Source organism: Schistocerca piceifrons, chromosome 1, assembly GCF_021461385.2.
Source record: "Schistocerca piceifrons isolate TAMUIC-IGC-003096 chromosome 1, iqSchPice1.1, whole genome shotgun sequence".
Classification (NCBI taxonomy): Eukaryota; Metazoa; Arthropoda; class Insecta; order Orthoptera; family Acrididae; genus Schistocerca; species Schistocerca piceifrons.
Genome location: NC_060138.1, coordinates 650,797,413 through 650,825,360, shown reverse-complemented (window position 1 = coordinate 650,825,360; position 27,948 = coordinate 650,797,413). Strand labels below are relative to the sequence as shown.

At 43.9% G+C, this 27,948-nt stretch overlaps 1 protein-coding gene across 1 annotated transcript in view; it reads left to right on the top strand.

The window, feature by feature from the left end:
- LOC124761130 (neural cell adhesion molecule 2-like) overlaps window positions 1-27,948 on the top strand; it is a 228,074-nt gene that overhangs the window by 6,853 nt on the left and 193,273 nt on the right. The window contains exon 2 of the mRNA XM_047249111.1: window positions 7,358-7,468. Within this exon, the coding sequence (XP_047105067.1) occupies window positions 7,358-7,468 (111 nt within the window). The remainder of the gene's footprint in view (window positions 1-7,357; window positions 7,469-27,948) is intronic.

The window sequence follows — 27,948 nt, the reverse complement described above, 5'->3', positions numbered from 1 at the left end:
GCCATCTATCACAAAGCGATAAAAGTGGTACAAATAAAATATTCATATTTCTTTACGTACTACACGAATGTGTAATAAAATGGGGGTTCCTATTTTAAAAAAAAATCGCAGTTGATATCCGTTTGACCTATGGCAGCGGCCGGCCTGGGTGGCCGAGCGGTTCTGCAGTCGCTACGGTCGCAGTTTCGAATCCTGCCTCGGGCATGGATGTGTGTGATGTCCTTAGGTTGGTTAGGTTTAAGTAGTTCTAAGTTCTAGGGGACTGACGACCTCAGAAGTTAAGTCCCACAGAGCTCAGAGCCATTTGAACAATTTTTTAACCTATGGCAGCGCCATCTAGCGGGCCAGCCGTAACGCCATCTGGTTTGCACCTTCAAGCTAGACAAGTTTCGTTCATTGTAGTTTTTTCGTTTGACGCTTATTTTGTGAGATATTGGCCCGGTCACGATCAATGGCCCAATCTGTATAACTTGCACAGTCTGCCGCTGGTAGTGCTGCGAGGCGGTCACGCGCCAGAGCGCTGCGGGCGATGAAGTTAAAATACCACCAGTGGATCTAATTGGTATCCACTTGTCCATAGTTAGCAGTACCGTGTACGTCAAAATGATCAACGATGCGGCCTGCGACAAGTTGCTTCAGCAGGGAAAACGTGGACTGCGCTTCTGTCATTCCGACGGCAACGTCGGACCCGTTACCGTCGATCACGCAGGTCTCGGCACACGATTCTACCTTTGTGCCGGCTGGAGTGGCCGAGCTGTTCTAGGCGCTACAGTCTGGAACTGCACGACCGCTACGGTCGCAGGTTCGAATCCTGCTTCGGGTATGGATGTCTGTGACGTTCTTAGGTTAGTTAGGTTTAAGTAATTCTAAGTTCTAGGGGACTGATGACCTCAGAAGTTAAGTCCCATAGTGCTCAGAGCCATTTTTTTTTTTCTACTTTTGTTTATAAGTTTGTACTGTTTCAAATATTTTCAGTAGCCAATAAGTACTAAATCTCTCTTATTGCCTTGATCCATGGCCTTCTTTATAATATGTGACAAAAGAGTGAGGCCGGTTTCACATCATCGATGTTTTCGAAATCCTTGCTGGTTGGGATGTAGGAGGTCATTCTATTCGAGGTACCTCATTCCGTTTGAGCTCAGAATGTGTTTTAAGATTCCGCAACAGATGGATGTCAGTGAGATTGGGTAATAGGTTTGTGGATCACTTCTGTTATCTTGTAGATGGATGAGTCTATTGGTTTCTTCCGAATAGGAGGCACACATTTTTGTTCGAATGACTTACGGTAAACTACAGTTAGAAGTTGGAAATTCAGTACAGAAGATGATAGAGGTTCCATTGGGTCTCGGACCCTCGTTCAGTTTTAGCGACTTCAGCTGTTAGTCAAAGTCACTGGCCATAACGTCTAAATCATCATATTTGAGGTTGGGCGAAGCTAAATTGTATCTGTAACCCTAGTTCCTCGTTTGTAACGGAAAAGGGGATTACAATTTTTAAATTTGCTTTGCTTCCTTCAGTATTAGTTCCTGTGTCATCTGTGAGTGTCTGGACACTGATTTAGGTGCTACTGACACCATGTACACAATAACTTAATTTCTTCTGGTTTTGTGACTGTCTTTCGGTAAGAGTGAGATATGACTAACGTTGAAGTTATACGCATTCTCTATACAATGGCCGCATCATCTCTATCTGCTGCTGTACGACTTTTCTACACACCTGATGATCAGTATCTATTGTTTAGTTAGATGTTTATTGCAGCGACTGTGTTCTGTGGAGCAGTCTGCCCCTCCCCCCCCCCCCTCCCTCTGTCAGGATCCTAATTGGTGTTCGGAAATTCCCGTGACAAACCTCTAGCACTTTTAGAGGAGAGTGAGTAGATAATATTTTGAATTGGAACCTATGTCCTGAAACGTACCGTTCCTATGCTACAACCAGTTGAAAAAGTGTTCGTAACTCGATCACTTTTACAAGTAATTCTTTAAGCGTGACTTGTCTTACGGATCTCGTTGTTAAAACTCAAAAAACTGCTCATGGTTCTCTTCAACCTGATGCGGTACGGCATCTTGCCAAAACGGGTTTCCGGCGTCTCCTTCGACCACTACAGTCACGCCTGCTGATGGTGAAGATATCCTTTCTGGAACCCGTTGCGTAATTGTGGAGAAAAGAGTGTGTGATGGAGTCAGACATTGTGGAGAACGATCTCGATAAAGGCGACGAGCAGGTCTTTCATTGCCATGCGCTTCGCCATTCAGAAGGATCATGTCGGTATATTTTGCAAATGTACTCAAACATGTTGCTGCAAAACTCACAGATACGCGAATGAGGCTCGAACCAGGTTAGAGAGGTAGTAAAGATGTCAGATGACATTAGCCTATCGGACGTAAGCACCCACTACAGTAACTACCCTGTTACATATCTGCTTTGGAAACACGTTTTGTAATGGCTCTAGCACGGAAACGGTACGTTATCGGACATTGGTTCCTATTCAGAATATTATGTAATCACTCCCTTCTAAAAGTCCAAGAAGTTAATAAGGTGGACTTCCGTATACTCTATATATATCCCGAGCGCTTCCTCAGCTACTATTCTGATTTAGAGCTACAGCTACTGTACATGCTTTTGTCCAGAACAATATCTTCTTCACAGGTAATACGTGCACTTAATATGCAGCGGGAATTTTACAACTTACTGCATAAAAACTATTGACCTATATTCAATATGTCACACGCCTTATTTACAGCTGGCAGCACACGGCAGAATGGTGCCATTTCATTGTTGTTTCACACTCTGAATACAATGAAACTGCCGGCCGCGGTGGTCTAGCGCTTCTACGCGCTCAGTCCGGAACCGGGGGACTGCTACGGTCGCAAGTTCGAATCCTGCCTCGGGCATGGATGTGTGTCATGTCCTTAGGTTGGTTAGGTTTAAGTAGTTCTAAGTTCTAGGGGACTGATGTCCACAGATGTTAAGTCCCATAGTGCAGAGAGCCATTTGAACCATTTTTTACAATGAAACTGCTGCTAAAAATTAAAAATGTTGTGTTAATACAAAAGAACCCAATAGCAGCGGGCTTCCTCTAATGATTAAATACAAATATGAGCTGGAGGGAAGGGAATTTAACTTTCAGCGTAACAATAAAATTCCAGTCATGTTGTGGAAAAACTAAGAACATGTTGCTATTTCCACAATTTAGAAAATACATAAAGACATCACAAAATTTGCAAGAAAATACCAAGGTGAAAATAAAGTGATGGGTTGTTGTTTGCCCGCTATTGCCAGGTACTATATCGACGAAGATGTTGATAAATTTGTTCAAGTGTGTGAACCTTACGTAGTGGGATGGAGTTCCCAGGTATGTTGCAAGACAGTTGACTGGTGGCTTCTAATATCGGAAACAGATAGGGGGACTAAAACTTTTGATGAATATGAAATAACTTTCAGAGGACGTACGAGTTTTCAAAGCAGAGGGTCACATGTTCGTCTTGGGGCAAATGTGGAGATTACTGGACAGTTTTGCGGCCGTCAATCAAAATTTCTAAGAAATGTACAAATGTTGTCATTTGTGTTAAGTGAAACGAGAGACACGATGACAATACATATAATGAATTCATAATGTCAATTTTAATTGGAAAAAAGGGGTAGAAATAAAACGTTCAACAGTTAATGAACGATTTTCTACTCTAATGATTAAAACCTATCAAATTTGTGAAAATTTTGTGTGGTGAGAACAGAAGGGCCCGTAAAAAGATTGACCTCACTGGTCATCAGGGCTCACTGAATGCGTCGCTATCTCGGCACGAATCACGTTGCCGGCGTGCACCCAGATCTACTGCATTGAAATGAAGCAGCCACTGCGAATGCTTGTATCGAGCGCCTGCGATGTAGGTCGCCCAACAAACAGCACGAAGCCGCGGGTCACGGGACGCGGCTCGGCGCTGCACCCGTTTCCTTGGTCTCGTTGCGAATCCCCGTATCAGAGGACACACGGCCGGGGGTTCCCTTCGCCACGGAGGATCTCCGCGGCCCGGAATCCAATTTGGCTGTCGGCTCCTCGCCGCTGCCTCTCGCTGACCCACCACGGCACCTGCAGTGGCTGCCATTGCTGCTCCAGCCTTGGGTCACCAGCTGCTTCTTCCTATTTCAAAAGCTATCATTTTTGTTTACTTTCATTCAGTAATTTAATAATTTACGTTTTACATCATACGAACAGTAATATTTTTGATGGGATACAATAATGAAAGAAAATGTTTTAGGGCATTGTTTGGCTTGAAGGATCCCTAGGCATAGGTAGAGCCGCCTACCAGAACAGGCTTTCCTTCCCCTAATGGATGCTCGTAGAGCGTGATGGCCCGTTAATGATGAGAGAAGGGAGAGGGTGAAAACCAGTGCCACATCGCAGTCTGCTCCTCTCCTATATCACCAAGCGGGTGGCCGAGCTTAACGTCAACACACGAGACATGTAACCCTATCACTAGCTCCATATATCCTCACTACATGAAACAATACGAGTCTGGAATTTAATCCAGGATAGTGACGTATATCTGTTGTTCAGGAACTTCATGTCACCACCTCTCCTCCCCTTTCCGGAAAAGTACTTGTGGTCATAACATCTTCCACCGACGTAGTTCCGGCCAGCCAAGCGTGGATCACCGACATTAACTGTGGAGGGAATTGTGATACGATGGGTTGCTAACAAACTTCAAGCTTGTGATCGTGACCTTCTGACACAAGCTTATGGTGTGCCTAGTGCTCACTGGGAGACGTCGAACGTACGAGTTCCATACCTACTCCCGGAATAGTACATGACTTTTTTTTTTAGATTCGATTTGTTTGCTAGTATCTTCTGGATTCTACGGTCGCCTATAATTTTATCTTGGTGAACAGTTTCTGCTATTCAGTCCCAGTTAATAATCTTATTCACCGTTCTCGGATCCTCTTTCCCCAAGATTTCGTGAATTAGCTGAAGAAAGAACTAACTTCTCCCAGCAAGTAACGTAAAACGTTCATAACCAGAGTTCCATTGTTTCAACCAGGTACTCTCAAATTAACCATTAATAGAATGTACTTTACAATGAACACCAGGCCCCTCTTTTTCTATGTACTGTATACTGTAGAGTAAGTCAGTTATATTTTAAATAACGTTTACTAATAATACAGGCTCTTTGGTTATTCCTTGGCGGGCCACCTCAACTCCTCCCATCAGCGGCTACACGGAATAACACGCCCACCACAGAAACTGACGACGTCCGTTCACCACTCATGCCCACCACGGGAGGTGCAACTCCTGCGTAAATTCTTTGCTGTGCACAAACAGAAACCGACAGTGTTTGGTTCCACTCTAGGTCAATTAACTTCAAATAATAGTTTTCCTCTCCATATTCACGTATCTTAAGAGCGTAACATGAAATGTCCTAACAAAATGTCATGGAACATTACATGTTGATTAGCAAATAGGACAGAGAAAGTTTATAGCTAGGTGCCATTGTAATCATATGTATGTGTAGAGCACCAATGTCCAACTTTGTAAGTAACCTTAAAACTGAAAATTTTCAAAACATTTTTTTCTGTGTTTGGCTGTGTATCTCACATTATGTTTACTGCGTTGTTATAGCCCTCTAGTGATGATTTTGTGGACCGAAACTTATGTACGCCCAGAGGTTTGACCCTTGCAGATTGGTGAACGGTATAGTGGACAGAATATATGTGAAGGATTTTTCACCTGAAGCTTTTATAGAAAAATATGAGAGGGTATACAAACTTGTACTCATTCGTGGTTTACAAGATAGGAGGAAAGGAAAATATGAAATGAAAACTTGAGATAACCTGATGATGCCCTGCCCTATTCGGGTGAAACGCGTCGTTTTTGGGACAATAAAGACCATTGTGCAACCTAGGACTGTCTTTAAATATTAATTACTGGGTTGCCTAAAAGAGCCAATTTATAAATCACAGTTAAAATTCAAAAAGTTTTAAAGGCACCAATGAGAAAATCAGACAACATACAATTTTAAAAAGTATTTAAAAGGCCAATGACCAAATCAGACGTCGAAAACATATATAAACCGCCAATAATTAAATCAGAAATTGCAGACTTGAAAGTACTTGAAATGCATGAATAATCAACTCTATAGCTTTTCGTGGATTTAAACCTAATAACTTACAGGAGTGCAGCTACAGAAGTCAAATTCCGGCCCTCATTTAGTTAGAACACAAAAAAGGCCAATAACTGACGAGAATGTTAAGGGCTCACTCTGAAAAACTTCGTTCAGAGGTTGGTATAAGCATGTTTACATTCGGCGCCGGTCCCAACACGTCGTCCCATCAGATTTATAAAGGTGCACTGAAAGAATTCGGTTTTAGCGCTACGAAACAAAGAAACAACGATATTACCATACGTCCTATAACATCTTAAAAGAATTACATATAATTTAAGTAAAGACGCCTGTGATCACAAAACTGTGTACGATAACATCACTTCCGTGATTTACAATCTTTAGAGGAAAATTTAAATCGCAAGAAAACACACACGTTATTGCTCGCACTTCCTTTGAAATCTTAAATGCAAGGAGCATGTAAATCTAACATCTTACGCCGCAGAGGTAGTAACCGATTTCTCAATTATATATATCAAAACAGGTACGTAAATGCTGAGGCAGTCGAGATCACTCGAGCATTATCAAGACTGAGTCTCGCAGGCAATATGTTCAGCGTCATTTGGTACAACGAAACCCCGTTAATATGTAATACAGCTGACGGAAAATGACCATTAACTTCCATTGTTTGATGATAATTATTGCCGCAACCGCCTCGCAGCAGGTGCAACTCGTTGACGAAGTTTCGTAGCAAAATTACGACCTGGGTCACCGCATGTAAATGCTCCAAACCAGCTCCTTTCCAAGTTGGAACTTGTCGCTCTGCCGGGAAATCTTTCCTACGCACCGTTCACCGCGTACTGCCCTTCGCGTCCTCTCGCGGTGTTCCAAGGGAACTTCAGGTACTTTAAGTCAAGCACCACCACTATCTCATTAACACATCGATACGAATGTATCAGCACCTTACTGCACCGATTCCATATAACCGACTCGCACATAAACACCACTTCAACAGCTTGATTCACGTCAGGGTTGTAGAGTCACATGGGAGCCTGCTACTATTGTTACAGCAAGTACTGTGCGATATATGTTCTATTTTAAAATGGTGACTGTTATTTCGGCTGGTGATCTTAAACTATCTGTCAGAAGCACATGCACTGTAAGCCCCACGTTGATCCCTTGTGACGCTCACGTGTTCTTAGCAGCATCACGCCGTTTCCTGTGACAGTGTGGTCAACCTTGCCGTTGCTGTTGTGTGCCCGCAGTGCTGCCCGAGGCGCCGCAGGTGCTGGACCGGCTGGGCCGCCGCCTCAACGCGACGCTGGGCCCACTGCTCGAGGGCGACGACATCGTGCTCACGTGCCGCGTGGTCGGCGGTGAGTAGCCCTCCGTCTCCTGCCTGCTGCGCGCTACACCATTAGAACACAACCCATGCCAAATAACGTGGTGCTAAAATGAATGGGTGAGTAAAATACACTACTGACCATTAAAAATGCTACACCAAGAAGAAATGCAAATGATAAACGAGCATTCATTGGACAAATATATTATACTAGAACTGACATGTGATTACATTTTCAATCAGTTTGGGTGCATAGATCCTGAGGGATCAGTACCTAGAACAACCACCTCTGGCCCTAATAACGGCCTTGACACGCCTGGGCATTGAGTCACACAGAGCTTGGATGGCGTGTACAGGTACAGCTGCCGATGAAGCTTCAACAGGATACCACAGTTCATCAAGAGTAGTGACTGGCGAATTGTGACGAGCCAGTTGCTCGGCCACCATTCACCAGACGTTTTCAGTTGGTGAGGGATCTGGAGAATGTGCTGACCAGGGCAGAAGCCGAACATTTTCTGTATCCAGAAAGGCCCGTGCAGGACCTGCAACATGCGGTCATGCATTATCCTGCTGAACTGTATGGTTTCGCAGGGATGGAATGAAGGGTAGAACCACGGGTAGTAACACATCTGAAATGTAATGTCCACTGTTCAAAGTGCCGTCAATGCGAACAAGAGGTGGCCGAGACGTGTAACCAACGGCACCCCATACAATCACGCCGGGTGATACGCCAGTATGGCGATGACAAATACACGCTTCCAATGCGCGTTCACCGCCATGTCGCCAAACGTGGATGCGACAATCATGGTGCTCTAAACAAAACATGGATTAATCCGAAAAAATGACGTTTTGCCATTCGTGCACCCAGGTTCGTCGTTGAGCACACCATGGCAGGCGCTCCTGTGTGTGATGCAGCGTCAAGGGTAACCGCAGCTATTGTCTCCGAGCTGATAGTCCATGCTGCTGCAAACGTAGTCGAACTGTTCGTGCAGATTGTTGTTGTCTTGATAACGTCGCCATCTGTTGAGTCAGGGATCGAGACGTGGCTGCGGATAAGATGTCTGTCATCTCGACTGCTAGTGATACGAGGCCTTTGGGATCCAGCACGGCGTTCCGTATTACCCTCCTGAACCCACCGATTCCATATTCTGCTAACAGTCATTGGATCTCGACCAACGCGAGCAGCGATGTCGCGATACGATATACCGCAATCGCGATAGGCTACAATCCGACCTTGGTCAAAGTCGGAAAGGTGATGGTACGCATTTCTCCTCCTTACACGAGGCATCACAACAACGTTTCACCAGACAACGTCGGTCAACTGCTGTTTGTGTATGAGAAATCGGTTGGAAACTTTCCTCATTTCAACATGTTGTAGGTGTCGCCACCGGCACCAACTTTGTGTGAATGCTCTGAAAAGATAATCATTTGCATATCACAGCATCTTCTTCCTGTCGGTTAAATTTCGCGTCTGTAGCACGTCGTTTTCGTGGTTTAGTAATTTTAATGGCCAGTAGTGTATGTGTGTCATGAACCGTTACAGCACACCTGGAGACCTTTCAGTGTGACGTGGTGGGAGTAAAACGCGGAGAAACCGTTGAGCAGACAAAAATTAAGTAAAACAGCTTATGCACGATTCTGTGTGTAGTATAGAAAAACTAAGGAGTTAATATTGATGTGACATATATAAAGAGAAAGGATGGGATCATAACAAGTTTCTGAACTGTCAGCATGTAACGATATTTCATGTAAATTGTGTGAAATCGTACTTAATCTCTGACTCGTCTTTGAACACATGGTTTTCGGTATGCTTTCTTTTCCGCGGTATCGGCCGCGATCCAGTCGCCGCACTTTCAAATACGCGCGCCGGCCAATTAAGTCACCGCGGTTCCTATAGCCGCCACCGCGGCACGAGGGCGCTGCCTGCCACCAAGAGTTACGCCGCTGCCAAAGAGATGCGAGCATGCCATCTCCAAAGCTCCAGCGTCGTGTGCACTTAAGTTCTAGCGTTCATACAAAGAGCCCATTTGTATGTTCTCCAGTTGAATAACATTTACAGGGCACGACATTTTCTGAACTGACATCGTATTGTAGAATGACAGATTTGTAAATTTTTTGTATCTATATATATTTTTACATTCAAAGCTACTGATAACAACTGACGCTGCTATACCAGCAACAAAGTCGTGTATTAGTTTTACTATTTGAGTATTGGTTAAAAACAGTCTTGGTTGTAATTATAGTTTTTATTTTTCAACTACGCGTCCATCTAGAAAAAGGTTTTACTGAGTTTAACGAAGGCGATGTGGCCTGATATATTCGACGATACCCTTTGGCTACACTGACAAAAGGATCCTTCTAAGAAATACCAAATTAAGATAACCTGAAATGAAATGAAATGTCGTGTGACGAGGGCCTCCCGTCGGGTAGACCGTTCGCCTGGTGCAAGTCTTTCGATCTGACGCCACTTCGGCGACTTGCGCGTCGATGGGGATGAAATGATGATGATGATTAGGACAACACAACACCCAGCCCCCGAGTGGAGAAAATCTCCGACCCAGCCGGGAATCGAATCCGGGCCCTTTGGACTGACAGTCTTTCGCGCTGACCACTCAGCTACCGGGGGCGGACATTAAGATAACCTGAAGATGCCTAAATAAGGCGAAACGCGTAGTTCAAAAATAAAAACTAAAATTGCAACCAAGACTGTTTTTAACCAATACTGTTAAGCACTGGTTTGCTGTATGCCACATATGGATTAAGAATTCTCTGCTCTGTTCCTCGCTCCCGTGTCCACTGAAGAACCACATAGCGTGCAAAGGAAGACATGTTGTGGTCTTCAGTACAAGGACTGGTTTGATGCGGCTCTCCGTGCTACTCTATCCTGTGCAACCTTCTTCTTCTCCGAGTATCTGCTGCAACCTACATCCTTCTGAATCTGCTTACTGTATTCATCTCGTGGCCTTCTTCTATGACTTTTATCCCGTCCCCCCCCCCCCCCTTCCGCCCCCGCGTTTCCCACAAGTACTAAATTGGTGATCCCTTGATGCCTCAGAATGTGTCCTACCAACCGATCCCTTCTTCTAGTCAGCTTGTGCCACATGTTTCCCTTCTCCGCACACTATTCAGTACCTCCTCATTAGTTACTTGATTTACCCATCTAATCTTGAGCATTCTTCTGTAGCACCACATTTCAAAAGCTTCTTTTCTCTTCTTGTCTAAGCCGCTTATTGTCCATGTTTCACTTCCATACATGACTACACTTCATAGAAATACTTCCAGGAAGGTTTTCCTGACACTTAAATCTACACGCGATGTTGACAAATTTCTCTCCTTCAGTAACGCCTTTCTTGCCATTGCTATCTACGTTTTATATCCTCCATACTTCGACCATCATCAGCTATTTTGCTTCCCAAAAAGCAAAACCGATCGACTACTATAAGTGTCTCATTTCCTTACACAATCCCCTCAGCATCACCCGATTTAATTCGACAACATTCCATTATCCTCGTTTTGCTTTTCTTGATTTGCTTCTTATGTCCTCCTTTCAAGACGCTGTCCATTCCGTTCAATCTCTCTTCCAAGTCCTTTGCTCTCTCTGACAAAATTACGATGTCATCAGCAAACCTCGAAGTTTTTATTTCTTCTCCCCGGACTTTAATTCCTACGCCAAATTTTTCTTTTGTTTTCTTTACTGCCTGCTCAGTATATAGATTAAATAACGTGGGGGATAGGCTACAACCCTGTCTCACTCCTTTCTCAACCACTGCGTTCCTTTCTTGCCCCTCGATTCTTATAACTGCAATCTGGTTTATCTACAAATTGTTAATAGCCTTTCGATTCCTGTATTTTACCCCTGCCACCTTTAGAATTTGAAAGAGAATGTTCCAGTCAACATTGTCAAAAGCTTTCTCTACGCCTACAAATATTATAAACGTAGGTTTTTCTTTCCTTAACCTATCTTCTATGAGTATGTGTTGGGTCAGCATTGCCTTGCGTGTTACTACTTTCTCCTGAATCCAAACTGAACTTCCCCGAGGTCGGTTTCTACCAGTTTTTGCATTCTTCTGTGAAGGATACGTGTTAGTATTTTGCAGCCGTGATTTATTAAACCGATAGTTTGGTAATTTTCACGTCTGTCACCACCTGCTTTCTTTAGAATTGGTATTATTACATTCTTCTTGAAGTCTGAGAGTATTTCACGTGTCTCATACATCTTGCTCACCAGATGGAAGAGTTTCGCTAAGGCTGGCTCTCCCAAGGCTATTAGTAGTTCTAACGGAATGTTGTCTACTCCCGGGGCCTCTTTCGACATAAGTCTTTCAGTGCTTTGTCAAATTCTTCACGAATTATCATATGTTCCTCCTCATATTCATCTACGCCCTCTTCCACTTCTATAATAATTCCCTCAAGTATATCTCCCTAGTACAGACCCTCTGTATACTCCTTCCACCTTCCTGCTTTCCCTTCTTTGCTTATGACTGGTTTTCCATCTGAGCTCTTAATATTCATACAGGTGGTTCTCTTTTCTCCAAAGGTCTCTTTAATTTTCCTGTAGGTTGCATCTATCTTACCCCTAGTGATACATGCTTCTACATCCTTACATTAGTCTTCTAGGAAGTCCTGCTTACCCATTTTGCACTTCCCGTCGATCTCATTTTTAGGCGTTTGTATTCCCTTTCACCTGCTTCATTTATTGAATTTTTATATTTTCTCCTCTCATCAAATAAACTCAATATCTCTTGTGTTACCCAAGGATTTCTACTTGCCCTCGTCTTTTTACCTACTTGATCCTCTGCTGCCTTCACTATTTCATCCCTCAAAGCTACCCATTCTTCTTCTACTGTATTCCTTTCCCCTGTTCTCGTTAATCGTTCCCTAATGCTCTCTTTGAAACTCTCTACAACCTCTGGTTCTTTCAGTTTATCCAGATCCCATCCCCTTAAAATCCCGCCTTTTTGCAGTTTCTTCAGTTTTAATCTGCGGTTCACAACCATTAATTTCTCGTCAGAATCCACATTTGCCCCTGGAAATGTCTTAAAATCTAAAACCTGGTTCCTAAATCTCATTCTTACTATCATATAATCAGTCTGAAACCTTCCGCTGTCTCCAGGTGTCTTCTACGTATGAAGCCTCCTTTAGTAGTTCTTAAACCAAGTGTTAGCTGTGATTAAATTGTGCTGTGTGCAAAATACTACCAGAGGGCTTCCTCTTTCATTCCTTTCCCCTCCGTCTATATTCACCTACTACTTTTCCTGCTCTTAACATAACATTTTCTTATTCTTGAGAATCCTAGTAAAAATAGCAACTGTAATAACCAGAATAACAACCAGAATAAGAGCCAGAAGTAATAACAAAAACTGCAACCAGCGCAATAATGCAATATTTGGGAGAGTAAACCAGAACAAAATACAGAGAGTTAAGTGGACTAACAAAACAGAGATGCCTCTTCAAAGTAGGACAGCAAACGAAGCTTCGAGCCTCTGCGTTGAGGGAATGGTGGAAGAGACAGTGCCCCACTCGGCTGCCGCTAAATAAGGGAACCGTAGGCTACAGCCAGCAGTTTTGGAGGGGGAAGCACTCAATTGAGGTGAAAGACTCGCGAGCCGCTGTTTGCCAGCTCTGGTCTAAACGTTAAGAGTAGTAAAGACTAGTTCACGGGGAATTCAGTTATAAGAGAACGAAGTTTTGATTTAGTTTAAAGAAAAAAAGAAGATCTATAGAGAGATTACAGCTTAACGTTCTGTCAACATGGAGGTAATTAACTAGACTAGAATAACTCAACAAGAAAAATCGAGTTACGAAATTTTGATTTCCGGTATTAAAAAGTGTATCTGTTCAGAATTTCGGGGTATTGTATTGTGTATGCCTCAGTGACGCACCATCATCAGCTCGAACCACACAGCAGACTTTGTTGAATAGATAATTGCTTTATCACTGACACTGCTCTCTTCAATCCTAGCGGTTTGTCAGTAACACTATTAACGGGACTAGTCCATTATTGAATTAGGAAAAGAGGATTGTGTTGTTGTTAAGATGGAAAAATATAAAGTCGATTGCGCGGTCGTTAAGCCGGTGATGGTGAGACATTAAGCTTCTGGAGTGCTGTCCGGCTGCATCCAGCACAGTTGTCTGCTTTATTCACTTTTTCACTTGTCATATACGGTACTAGACTGCAGTACAGTTCGTTTCTGACCAAAAGCGCATCCTGTCTCCAGTAACAGTTGACAGTTATTTGCGGAATGAAATTCGTATGGTTTCGTTGGCTGGCAGACCCCGGAGGCCAGGTTCGACCTCCTCATTGCAAACGTGTCTTTGTCCTAAGCAAAAAATTTCACCGTTCCTTTGCTAGGTGTGAGAGTTGTCTGTGTAAGAGTGTTTGGTACGTGTTGGTGACTCTAATGGGTGTGTTTAGTGTTGTGTTTTTGTTGGATGAAGATGATGAGAGGAGGAAGAGGGTGAAACCTGGTGATGCACAAAGTCGGCTCCTCTCGAATAGCTCTAATGGGGTCGCCGAGCTTACGTCCCCTTCCGACGGACGGATCACCAGCAACAGTGGCATATGATCTCACTTCATGAGGCACTGTGGAGAGATATGGAACTGAACCCAGGACACGGGTGCAAAGTCTGGTGATCAGAAACGTTACGTCATCACTTCTCCTTCCCTTTAGCGTGAAGACAAAGGGAAAGCAGCATCCGGTGTACTCAGGAGGTTACAAGTACGCCTAACTTCGATATTCTGATGAGAACTGGTGTATTCAGCGAGTCGCGGCCATTGACATAATAGTGTGTAAAATTCATAGGGGGACATAGCAACAGTGCCCAGAATGCGTTAGATTTGACATGTAGTTCCGTGAATTATGAATGAAGACTTAAAATACAAATCAGGATCATTATTGCAAGTATCTTAGACTGCTGTTTGTTGATTCTTAATTTCTGGTACGTTTAGCATGTAATAAATTAATATATTACATAAAATCTGTGTACATGACTTCAGCCTGAGGCGCAGCGTACGATATAAGTCTTGATTTACGTGATAGTCTTATGATGAGGGTTTTACGAGTGTTTCCAGATGACAGACCCATGATTGTTACACTGTGATTCCTTAGATTTCCTTCTGAACGGATTCCTTAAAGAAAATGTTTTTATGTAATTTATTGTAGACTAGCGATACCCGCCCATGGTTTGCTGTGGCTCAGTCTGCTTAAATGGAAAGAAAGAGAAAGCACACGTTTCTATTATATGCATCCTCTAACCTATCTCTGTCCATCTCCCATTCCTTCTGTTTTTGTTCATCTATTTCTCATTTCCCCCTCTCTGTCCATTACCTCTGCCTCTGTCCATCTTCTCCACGCACCCCTCTCTCTCCATCTCCTGCTGCCTCCTTTCTCCATCCACCTTCTCCTTCCCGTTTTCTGTGTCCATTTCCTCTTACCCATTTGTCCATCTGCCCTTTCCCCTCTCTCTGACCTTGAGCCTTCTTTATTGTTATTCCAGATTCATATTCTGTAGTAGCATTCTAATTATAAACCAGTAAGCTATAGACAGAAGCTTTCTTGTTTGATAACATCGTTTCACTATTGCATATACGGAAAAATCGCAACACCAAAAACAAATAATGACCGAAATTAATGAATACGTTTTTCTAGGTAACGTATTGCAGTGATCAACATTGCAAGATCACAGATGCGAAAAGTTACTGCAAATATGAAATGCTGGCACGTTAATAACCGGTGTAACCGCCAGAATCTTCAATGCAAGTATACATATGTGCATGCGTTGTGTTTTACAGATACCGGAAGTTAGTTTGTGGGAAGATTTATGCTGTTTGTGGATGATATTGGAGTTGTCTCGGATGATGTGCCATATGTGTTTCATTGGAGATAGACCTGGTGATCGAGCAGGCCAACGCAACATGTAGATACGCTGTAGAGCATGTTGGGTTATACCAGCGGTTTGTAGGCGAGCATTATGTGTTGGAAAACACCCCCTGGAATAATGTTCATGAATAGCAGCACAACAGGTCGAATCACCAGACTGAATTTGGAGGCAGGGAGCGTGGGATACTCACGACTGCTCCTGCTGTCGTACGAAATCGCACACTTGGGCATAATTGCCCTATGTGTGTGTAGCATGCAGGCATGTAGGCTGCAGGCCCTCAGCTGTCCTCCTTCCAAACGACACACGGCCATCAATGGCACCGCGGCAGATCAACTTTCATCAGAAAACGCAACAGACCTTCACTCTACTCAAAATGAGCTCTCTTAGACTCCAATGAAGTCGCAAGTGGCAGCGGTTTTGGGTAAGGGAGTATGGTTCGGAGTTGTCCTTGAAGTAACCGATTTGCAACAATTCGTTGTGTGACTGTGGGGCGAACTGGTGCTCAGATTGCTCCTGCAGATACAATACGATGCGTTAGAGCCATATGCCAAACATGCTGGTCTTCCCTCTCGGTAGTGCCACGTGGCCGTCCGGAGCCCGGTCGTCTTGTTACTGCGGCTGCCAGTAATCACGTGCAGCGACTACATTCGTGCGAAGTACTTTTGCAGTATCACTGAAGGAACATCCATCTTCTAAGTCCGCACGCGTCCAAAACTCTCATCCACTGCAGTAGCAGAGGAAGACAAAATATGAATCACGCTCCACTCATACCACGTATTTCCACCGAAGCTACTTCGACACCACGTTATATCAGTTAAGTCCTCTGCCTCACAAAATGTCAGCCTTCTATACAAAATACGATATGGGACACATATAAATTGTCACTTTTTCTAAGCCCCGTAATTGTCTCGCATTGTGACACGGGAGTTTAAAACTTGGCTCAAAAATGCATACAGTCTTTCTCTTTAATGGTGCCAAACCGTGGCTCTCTGCAACGTGACCCTCAGATTCGACTACGATCCAGACAGCACGCATGAGAAAGAAAGGCAAATTCCTATGTGGTGTAATTTGTGTGAATGACGTCACATTGGCAAAAAATTTCACCACAATTCTGCCCAAAGCCATCGTGGACGTGTCACAGAATGAGAGGGTCGACACACCCCATCTTACCCATACATATATATATATTTCAAATATACGCTCAGAATCGATACGAAAAGGTCTGGGTGGCATGAAGGGCGTCAATTGGAACCACCCCTCCCCTCTGGGCATTGGTTCTCACATATTACGCAGTCGAAAACGTGCAATTCGCTGTCCGATGACCAACTGGACGACGTTTTTGATTTTGACACTGCTAATATCCCTGGGCGAATCAGACCTTCTCTTAAGGATATTAGGGCCTGCAATGGCACTGACATTGGCCGTACCCCTTCAGATCGTAGCGCGACCGTAATTTTTGCTGTAGTGAACGTTGCAGAACCATTCGGGACCGTTCGAAACGATTGGGCCAAGTCTCGACCTAATCCGAAGCTGCAAAGAGTGTTTATGCTTCTTCAGCCCTCCTCTTTTGCGCCCTCCTGTCACGTGATCACGGGGGAGGAAGCCGGGTACCAGGAGTGGGTGAAGAAGAAGGCAAACTTCTCTCTAAGAAAACAAAGGCAACCATTTCGACACACGTCAACTGAGTGCTGCTACGTCGCTGAACTAGTGCCAGCTGGCCACATGTGCAGGGTGACAATTATTGAACTATATGGAAAAAATGTAGATTAGTTACAAACTACTGGGTGCACACACTTTATTCAGCATTTACACTTCACTACAGATATTCGGATTTAGGTTATGACATGTTCGATATGCCTGCCATCATTGGCGATGATATGGCGCAGACGAATAGATAAATTCTGCATGACCCGCTGAAGTGTCGGAACATCGATGCTGTCAATGACCTCCTGAATAGCTGTTTTCGGCAAGGGTTTGGGGTTATTGCTGTACACTTCGTCTTTACCATAGCCTCACAAAAGGGAGTCGTCTGTGTTCAGGTCCGAAGAATTTGGCGACCAATCGAAGGCCATCTCAGTGGCCTCTAGGTACCCCAGAACCAGAATGCGTCCCAAAAGTGCTCCTCCAGGACATCAAACGTTCTCCTGCTTCGGTAGGGTGCTCCGTCTTGCATGATCCACATCTTGTCGTAATCAGGGTCACTTTGGATAATGGGGATAAAATCATCTTCCAAAACCTTTACATACCGTTCCGTAGTCACCGCGCCATCAAGGAATATCGCAGCCATTATTCCGTGACTGGACATTGCACACCACACAGCCACCTGTTGAGAGTGGAAAGACTTCTCGATCGCGAACTGCGGATTCTCAGTCCGGCAAATGCACCAATTTTGCTAGTTGACGAACCTATCCAAATGAAAATGGCCGACAATACCAAGGCGCGTGCGAAAGTGCATACTAATTCCCATCGTGCCCCGCGACCAACCGTGCAGATTGAACGTCCTAAAACTCAAACCGTTTAGGAGTTATGACGATTTTATTTCATATAGTTCAATAATTGTCACCCTGCAAAAGATAACGGATTTTCGAAAGGTATGGCTCTCACGCCAGCGCCCAGGAAGCAGTGAACGGCCATGTCTGTGTAAACACATTTTTAAAGTGCCCAATAAACGTGTGCGGGGGGTAACGAGGGTGTTGCCAAACTGGAGTTCCTAGAGGGACTCTTATCCCTTTTATTCAGCCTTGTGCGAATGTTGCACCCCACAGTCATCACGCCACAGAAAGGCGTGAAACAGTAGCGCTGAAAAGGCATAAACGCCCTTTGCCGATTCGGCTCACGTTCTGATTTCCCCAAATGGTTTTGAACGGCCCCAAGTGCTTCTACCCTGCACACCAGAACAAAAATTGCGGTCGAGTTGCACTGCGAAGCGGAGCGCTCACATTCGTTGTGGTTGCAGGTCCACGTGCCCTTAGAGAAAAGTTGACTAGTCCGGTACATGTCAGCAGTTTCAAAGAAGCAGTTCCACGAGCTTCGTACTGCCGCTCGTCGCGCTGCGGGAACTGTTGTTACCGAACGCAAAATATGTGATGATCAAAGCAACAAGAGAGGAGGTAGTTTCATTGGTGTCCATTATGCCACCCCCTGAGACCTTTTCGTATAAACTTTTAGCAGCAGGTGCGCCTGAAACGTTTACATCGGCCACCTAAAAGAAAACTTCTGTATTTCAACGCAGGGGGTCGCGGTTTGACCTCCGTTACAGAGGTGTGAAGAGAGGGGGTGAAATGTGGATAAGACAGCGTGTGACGACCTTCTCATTGAGTGACACGTCCGCTGTGATGTTCAACAGAACTGTGGTGAAATCTGATGCCAAAATGACATCAGTAGCCTACCTTACACCTCAAGGAATTTCTGAGCAGTGGCCGTTTTTTCCGATTTGTCTATGGCTTGCTATTTAAAGCGCCTCCCCTAGTTCGAGGGTGACGTCGCAGAGTGCCAAGCTCCTGCACCATTACAGAGAAATGTTTTAGGTACCTTTGAGCAAAATTTCAAACTTATGCGTCGCAATGAGATAAAATTAGGTTTTAAAAAAATTGCCCTTTAATTGTATTGTATAACCGACAGCTTCAGGGGCGTGAAAGTTTTGTGAGAACTCTCTAGAGATCCCAGAAACAAGCATCAACACTGGAATAATGACGATGGAATAGGATCACGTTCTGTCAAAACTCAACGAGCCTGTAAACGAAATTTATTTATTTATGTAGTTGCTTTTTATTTATTTATTGAGTTATTGTCTTCAGTCTGATGACCGGTTTGATGCAGCTCTCCATGATGCTCTGTCCTGTGCGAGCTTCTTCATCTCCGAGTAACTACTGCAACCTACATCCATCTCATTCTGCTTACTGTATTCATCTCTTGGCCTCCCTCTACGACTTTTACCCTCCGCCCCAGCGTTTCCCTCCAGTACTAAATTGGTGATCCCTTGATGACTCATACTGTATCCTACCAACCGATGATCCCTTCATCTAGTCACTATGTGCCACAAATTTCATTGCTCTCCAATTCTGTCAGTACCTCCTCATTAATTATGTGATATATCCATCTAATCTTCAGCATTCATCTCTATCACCACATATCAAAACCCGCTGTTCTCTTCCTGTCAACTGTTTATCGTCCATGTTTCACTTCTATACGTGGCTACACTTCAGTCAAATACGTTCATAAAATATTTCCTTACGCTTAAATCTATATTCGATGTTAACAAATTTCTTTTCTTTAGAAGTGCATTTTGTATCCTCTCTATTTTGGCCATTATCGGTGGTTTCTTCCTCTAATCGAATTCCCTCAGCTGCACTAGATTTAATTAGACTACGTTCCATTATCCTTGTTTTGATTTTGTTGATGTTCATCTGATATGCTCCTTTCAAGACATTGTCCATTCCGTTCAACTGCCCTTCAAAGTCCTTTCACGTCTCTGACAGAATTACAATGTCATCGGCAAACCTCTACACTCATGCTCATAAATTAAGGATAATGCTGATACATGGTGAAACAACGCTCTGGTGGGCGGTTTGTGGGTTTAAATAAAGTTAATAAAAAGTCATAGAGACACGCAGTTTAAGCATATGATACACAGTTCTATAGATCTTGACGTCAGCTAGAGAATGGCCATATTTCTATTATTGTTTAACAAGTACACGAAAAGTTGTGAATTGTTTATGGAATAATAGTATAAGGATGCCAAACAAAGATTTCTCCACACGTTCACAAAAGATTATCGTCAGCATGCGTGAGTTGTTCTATTATTCTATCAATCCACATGTTTATTCAGTGAGATTTTGGTAACTTTATGTAAGATTGTCATTTTAGTAACATAAGACCGCAGTGCCAAAGTGAATAAGGTTGTCAAGCTGAATAGGTTTTCTGAAGTTCCGTTTGTGTTGTATAAATCTGAATAAAGCCAGTTACTTTGCTATTTACATGTTACATATATTTAAAATGCGTACGTGGTATAACATGCATAATGTTATGGAGGAATGATGCTACACAAACGACTGATACATCTCTTCAACGAATGTTGGAAGAAGAAGAGCATTCCCAAAGACTGAAAAACATCTAGAGTGATATCAATTTTTTTAAAAAATAAGATAAAAGCCTATCCAGTAATTACAGAGTAATAAGTTTACTGTACTCAGCATGCAAGGCGTATGCTAAGATTTTAAATACAAGAATTAAAAACATAGAAGAAGCAGTACTGCATGACGAACAAATGGGTTTTAGGAAAGGACGCTCCACAATAGATGCAGTTTTTATTCTACAGCAAATAATAGAAAAACGGAGATAGTGTAATAAACAAACACACGTTGCTTTTATTGACTTTAAAAAAGCTTTTACAATGTCAATAGACAGAAACTTTGGGGAATAATGTCAAATCATTGATATCCACAACATCTAGTAAATGCGATAAGAAGCTTATATGAAGATACAAATATCACTCTAGATCTCAATGGTAAAACAACTAATGAGATACCAACTAACAAAGGGGTACGACAAGGTTGCTGCATCTCTCCAACTTTGTTCGACATCTACGTTAATGAAATAATACATATATGGAAATCAGAATTTGAGAAATGCATCTACCTAGACAGGAACATTCTTTTAAATACTTTACTATATGCCAATGATACAGTGATACTAGCAGATAAGGAAGACGCCTTTCAGAAAGAAATCTACTTGCTAAAACAAATAAGTACAAAATGTAACATGGAAATTTCAAAAGAAAAGACTAAGATAATGGTCTTCATGGGGAAAGAACCAATCACAACCAAAATAGTGGTAGATCAGAAGATTTTCGAGCAAGTAAACCATTTCAACTACCTAGGATGTGAAATGACATATTGCTACAGCAGAGATATTGAAATTAGGCTTAGTAAATTCAGCCGCGTATGTGTAACAATTAAAAGACACCTAAAAAACAAAACCAGGAAAGACACTCAAATTAAATTTTACGAAACTGGTACAGTTCCCACACTGCTCTATGGAAATGAGACATGGGTGATTACCAAGAAGCAACAAAGCCGGATTCAGGCACAAGAAATGAAATTCCTTAGAGGTGTTAAAGGTTGCACAAGAGAAGACAGGCTAAGAAATCAAGATATTTGAGAAGAAATGGAAATCTTTAGCCTCAGTGATACAATTAGAGATTGAAGGAGAAAATGGAATGAACATCTACAAAGAATGGAGAGTGAGAGACTTCCCTTAAGGGCAAGAAATTATAAGTGCTTTGGGAGAAGAGACAGAGGAAGACCCCGACAGAGATGGGTACCGTAACAGGCAATTTCTGCCTTACCTGAAGAGAATATGAAGATGATGTTAGGAGTGTAGTCAAGTCAGTAGTTGTGCTGAGGAAGGCAGCGGGTCACATGACGAAGTTTTCAAAAGGGTTGACAGCTTAGAGCGCAGCGTCTTGGTATTCGTATCTTGGTCAGTGACGTTGGCGTTGGTATGCTATGTGCGACCAAAGAGCCGCTTGAGCTTAAGAGTTATTCAGGATTAGAAATGTTTCGATGCCACCAGTTCGAATCTTAGAAATATTTTCGTGTGTACCAGTTTGGGAATTACAGTAGCTTGAAGCTCTGACTGCAAGTGGACATTGACTCATAATCGGGCTAACAGTGAATGAATATATCAGCCCCGGTGAAGCTGTTACTATGTAAACGATTGTACACAATCTCTGAACTTTAACATTTCATTACATTTTAAGCGATTTGATGCGGGGCTCCATGCTTCTACTTAATATCCGATACTGCCTACAAACGCTCCGCTTGCTGTTGAAAATGAATCATTTTCGTTTCTTGCACACAGAGTTTTCTCGGTAAAAACCGGTCTGAGGGTCGTATTCGGAATACATTTGTGTTTGATTTGAATAAACAAATAATTGAACAGAAGCTTTGGTTGTAGTGCACATCATCATGCTTCAGTGCTACATTAATTACGGTATTTTCCTTTCAATAATCCCAATCTATTTATTGATTTATTTATTTGCTTCAGTGTTATGTCATTGCTAGATTAATGTTTCTCATAAACGATCTCTACTTTTGCAATATCTTAATGCAACAGTGCAAGACCGAACATATTTTGGTCAGATGAGCCATATAGAAATTTAATTATAAAATCGTGAATTCGCTCTCTGGTGACAAGGGAGCAAAGTATTGATGCTGACTGGCGATTAAGTTCTCATTATTGTTGTCAAGGCCGAGTTATGTTGCAAAGACTTTGCACGAGCTCGATATAAGGGGCCATCATAAAGTTTCCGTTGAAAGGGTGTACAGTCCAGGAACGGTATGCCAATCAGGAAAAATCGCCTTGAGTATCGAAACAGTCATCTAACCGACCCCACCAGGCTGAACATACCCTTGTAGTAAAATATGTATCTTGCTGCGTGAAGAAGTTCGTAACTGCCCGCCGCACATTCTCATCCGACAGGAATTGTTGCCCCGTCAAGGCCTGTTTTAACGGACCGGAGGTGTGATAATCCCATGGGGGAGAATACTATAGGCTGCATGATCGAGTGTGTCCCATTTACGTTGACGTAAATTTTGCGTTATGACGCATCCGAAATGGCGGTGTGCGTTATCAGGTTGGCTCTAAGCACTATGGGGCTTAACATCTGAGGTCATCAGTCCTCTAGACTTAGAACTACTTAAACCTAACTAACCTAAGGACATCACACACATCCATGCCCAAGGCAGTATTCGAACCTGCGACCGTAGCACCTACGCGGTTCCGGACTGAAGCGCCTAGAACCGCTCGGTCACAGTGGCCGGCGCGTTATCAGGAAACAACAGCACCCCATCACAACGTTGATTCTGGACAGACCTGCTGCCTCTTACGTCCATACACATTCTTTATTCTGCTATTGATATTTACCGGCGTTTCACCTTCGGTAGCCAGAAAAATAATAGCAGCACGTTGACCCTGGTTGAACACATTAGGTAATAACATCGCCATAGTTCACTTTTCCGCATTTGCCACAGGCACTTCCGAAAGACATGAATCCCTCAATTAACCCTTTCCTAGATGTCGGTGCTTATATACCCGCTTCGGAGCAGCCCTACTTTACATATATGCTGCTGCAAGCTTTCATACGGAGTCTTTTCGATCACCCCTTATATTTCGTCAGCTTGTTATTAGACTTTGTATCATTTTTATTAGACAGCATTTGGTCGTAAACAAACACCCTAATTTCAGAATGTATGAAGTTGGAATTAACATTATCCTATAAGACACTGACGTATGATAAGATAAATAAGAGTCGCATTACACTTTTCTAGCGTCACAGATTTTGTGGTTGTGAATCAGCTGTAATGTGCTTCGTTACTGCAGCTGAGAAATTTATGGCATCTTAAAACCAAACTTGTGTTAAAATCGTTGTCTGTATCAGGGAAATTGGGCAGACGTATTCAGGACTTCTTCTCCTCCACTGCGGCATCCGGTTATCCGGCGACCGCTCTTCAGTTAGTGTAATTTCCGGACGGACTGTGACTCGGCTACTTAGCCCCCGCCAGCGCCCCCCCCCCCCCCCCCCACCCAGCGACCACCACCTCACCCCCACCCTGACTCGTCACACCTGGCAGGGACGTAAAGTAATTTGGTGCCGCGCCGACGCTCCACTCCGCGCTGTAATGGAAATCCTTTAAATATCGGCAGCCGCCACCGCCCCTGCTGCATATTAGACTCGAGCCGGCTGCGTGACATAAATACCAATTTTGTCTTACAACGTCTGCGAAATTCAGAGCCTCCAAATTTCGTCGTCACTGATTTACTCCACCCACTACGTCCCGATGGTACTCGTTAACCCAAAGCGGTGTATGTACGTTCACAAGGAAGAGCATATGGTGCCTCAGACATGCTTACTTTGCAGTGTAGTTCACGTAGACGGACATTTTACCACACGCTTGGATGACAGTATTAATTTCATGTAATATTAATGCACGACTCAGCAGCGGTTTCTAAAGGCAGTTATAGTGGAAGTAGCCACAGAAATGATGCACTAAGCTTATGCATATTTTCAAAAGCTTTACGACAAATGACACACGCATCTCCTAAAATCTTTAAATACCTATAACTCATTATCTGACATTTAATGTCATTAGAATAACCTTTTGGAGATATACTCAATGTACTAGTGTTCTGAAAACCTTAGTTATAGGATACAGGCTGTAATGTGTTATAATATCAAACACACCAAATACACTCCTGGAAATTGAAATAAGAACACCGTGAATTCATTGTCCCAGGAAGGGGAAACTTTATTGACACATTCCTGGGGTCAGATACATCACATGATCACACTGACAGAACCACAGGCACATAGACACAGGCAACAGAGCATGCACAATGTCGGCACTAGTACAGTGTATATCCACCTTTCGCACCAATGCAGGCTGCTATTCTCCCATGGAGACGATCGTAGAGATGCTGGATGTAGTCCTGTGGAACGGCTTGCCATGCCATTTCCACCTGGCGCCTCAGTTGGACCAGCGTTCGTGCTGGACGTGCAGACCGCGTGAGACGACGCTTCATCCAGTCCCAAACATGCTCAATGGGGGACAGATCCGGAGATCTTGCTGGCCAGGGTAGTTGACTTACACCTTCTAGAGCACGTTGGGTGGCACGGGATACATGCGGACGTGCATTGTCCTGTTGGAACAGCAAGTTCCCTTGCCGGTCTAGGAATGGTAGAACGATGGGTTCGATGACGGTTTGGATGTACCGTGCACTATTCAGTGTCCCCTCGACGATCACCAGTGGTGTACGGCCAGTGTAGGAGATCGCTCCCCACACCATGATGCCGGGTGTTGGCCCTGTGTGCCTCGGTCGTATGCAGTCCTGATTGTGGCGCTCACCTGCACGGCGCCAAACACGCATACGACCATCATTGGCACCAAGGCAGAAGCGACTCTCATCGCTGAAGACGACACGTCTCCATTCGTCCCTCCATTCACGCCTGTCGCGACACCACTGGAGGCGGGCTGCACGATGTTGGGGCGTGAGCGGAAGACGGCCTAACGGTGTGCGGGACCGTAGCCCAGCTTCATGGAGACGGTTGCGAATGGTCCTCGCCGATACCCCAGGAGCAACAGTGTCCCTAATTTGCTGGGAAGTGGCGGTGCGGTCCCCTACGGCACTGCGTAGGATCCTACGGTCTTGGCGTGCATCCGTGCGTCGCTGCGGTCCGGTCCCAGGTCGACGGGCACGTGCACCTTCCGCCGACCACTGGCGACAACATCGATGTACTGTGGAGACCTCACGCCCCACGTGTTGAGCAATTCGGCGGTACGTCCACCCGGCCTCCCGCATGCCCACTATAAGCCCTCGCTCAAAGTCCGTCAACTGCACATACGGTTCACGTCCACGCTGTCGCGGCATGCTACCAGTGTTAAAGACTGCGATGGAGCTCCGTATGCCACGGAAAACTGGCTGGCACTGACGGCGGCGGTGCACAAATGCTGCGCAGCTAGAGCCATTCGACGGCCAACACCGCGGTTCCTGGTGTGTCCGCTGTGCCGTGCGTGTGATCATTGCATGTACAGCCCTCTCGCAGCGTCCGGAGCAAGTATGGTGGGTCTGACACACCGGTGTCAATGTGTTCTTTTTTCCATTTCCAGGAGTGTAAGTGCTTCATGAAATTCAATACGCCGGCCGTTGTGGACGAGCGGTTCTAGGCGCTTCAGTCTGGAACCGCGCGACCGCTACGGTCGCAGGTTCGAATCCTGCCTCGGGCATGGCTGTGAGTGATGTCCTTAGGTTAGTTAGGTTTAAGTAGTTCTAAGTTCTAGGGGACTGATGACCTCAGATGTTAAGTCCTATAGCGCTCAGAGCCATTTGAAATTCAATACGGCCTACCCGAGGAGCGTAGCCAAAGTGTATCTTTAAAAGAAGAGCAGCCACAGTACCTGTCACAACATATATGTATATAATTGCACATGTCCTTGGGCAACTGTACTCCTAAGTACAATGTTTCTTCGATTTTTATATTTATTTTTGTTGAGAAATGTAAGTTTAGCCTAGAACGTCTTGCGTAACGAACATTAATTATGAAAGTCATTTTATATTTTTATAACTGATTGGTAAACCTTCTCCAAATAGTGCATTTAGGATCCCCTATGTCTTGAACAAATCTATACAGTGAGTTTGGTTATTATTATAATGGCTCTTTTCTGCGATCTGAAAGTTGTAGTCATATTTCGTACATTTGTACTGCAGAAAAGAATTCGATAACTAAGAATGAGTGTCCATACGTAACTAAATGTGAGCTGATGTGCACTGATGATATTCTGTGTGAAATTTATTTGTGTGCCCAAACCATTTGTATTTCTTATGTAGTCTGTAGAGATACCAACATCATCAGGTTTCAGAATGAAATTTTCACTCCGCAGCGGACTGTACGCTGGTGTGAAACTTCAAATGGCTCTGAGCACTATGGGACTTAACTACTGAGGTCATCAGTCCCCTAGAACTTAGAACTACTTAAACCTAACTAACCTAAGGACATCACACACATCCATGCCCGAGGAAGGATTCGAACCTGCGACCGTAGCGGTCACGCGGTTCCAAACTGACGCGCTTAGAACCGCACGGCCACACCGGCCGGCTCTGTGAAACTTCCTGTCAGATTACAACTGTGTGCGGCAAAGTGTTGGAGAAAGGTAAAGGCCCCGAGTCAGAGAGTAGGTCTGGCACACAGTTTCAATCTGCCAAGAAGCTTCGTCATCTGTCGTCTGCTGTGTTAACATGTCCCTTACGTCTAAGTTTGTGGCGGCCCTTCGCTTCCTTCATGATGCTGTATGTACTACGATCCAGCAGTCTTCCAGAATCTGAAAACTTTTCCTCCACCGTTTGGTCTTCTTTTCCAAAAAACCTTATCAGACTCTTGTATCGAGTTTCTTTTCATTTAGGTTTACAATGTTCTTTCGTCAAAAAATTATGGGAGATAAGTTAACAGTTTACTTTTCTTCTTTGTGTTAGCTTAGTATGTTATTGTCTCTGCTATTCCATGCTTCCGGGGACATCCTCATTTTCGTCCATATCCATGCAACTTATTCTCTCCATCTTCCTCCACATTTACATCTTTAAAGGACGCATCCATGCTCTGTCTTTCTTTTGGGTTTTTCATGTTTCGCTCCCCTACAACAGGATACTCCATACAGTACGATTTATCAGTAAAAATTTTGTTTCTGTGTGGGTTTACAGCTTAAGTATTCTACAAATGAAAATACAATCCGTTTTAGGCTGTACCTTAATGTCCTTCATTACGAATTAAATAAGGAAAGTTAGCTTACACCTTAGAATAGGTCATGTCCTCAATTTATTAGTCTTTTCTTCACATGCAGTTTGAACATTAATAAAAACCGAAAGCGTGCAGGGACAGATTCCTGACTGCAAATGGAGGAAGGAAGTCCTACGAACATGTGTCAGTGAGCGAGGTAGTGGAGCAGTGGTTAGCGAACTGGACTCGCATTTGGGAGGACGAGGCATCAAACCCGCGTCTGGCCGTCCTGACTCAGATTTTCCGTGATTTCCCTAAATCGTTTCAGGCAAATGCCGGGATGGTTCCTTTGAAAGGGCACTGAC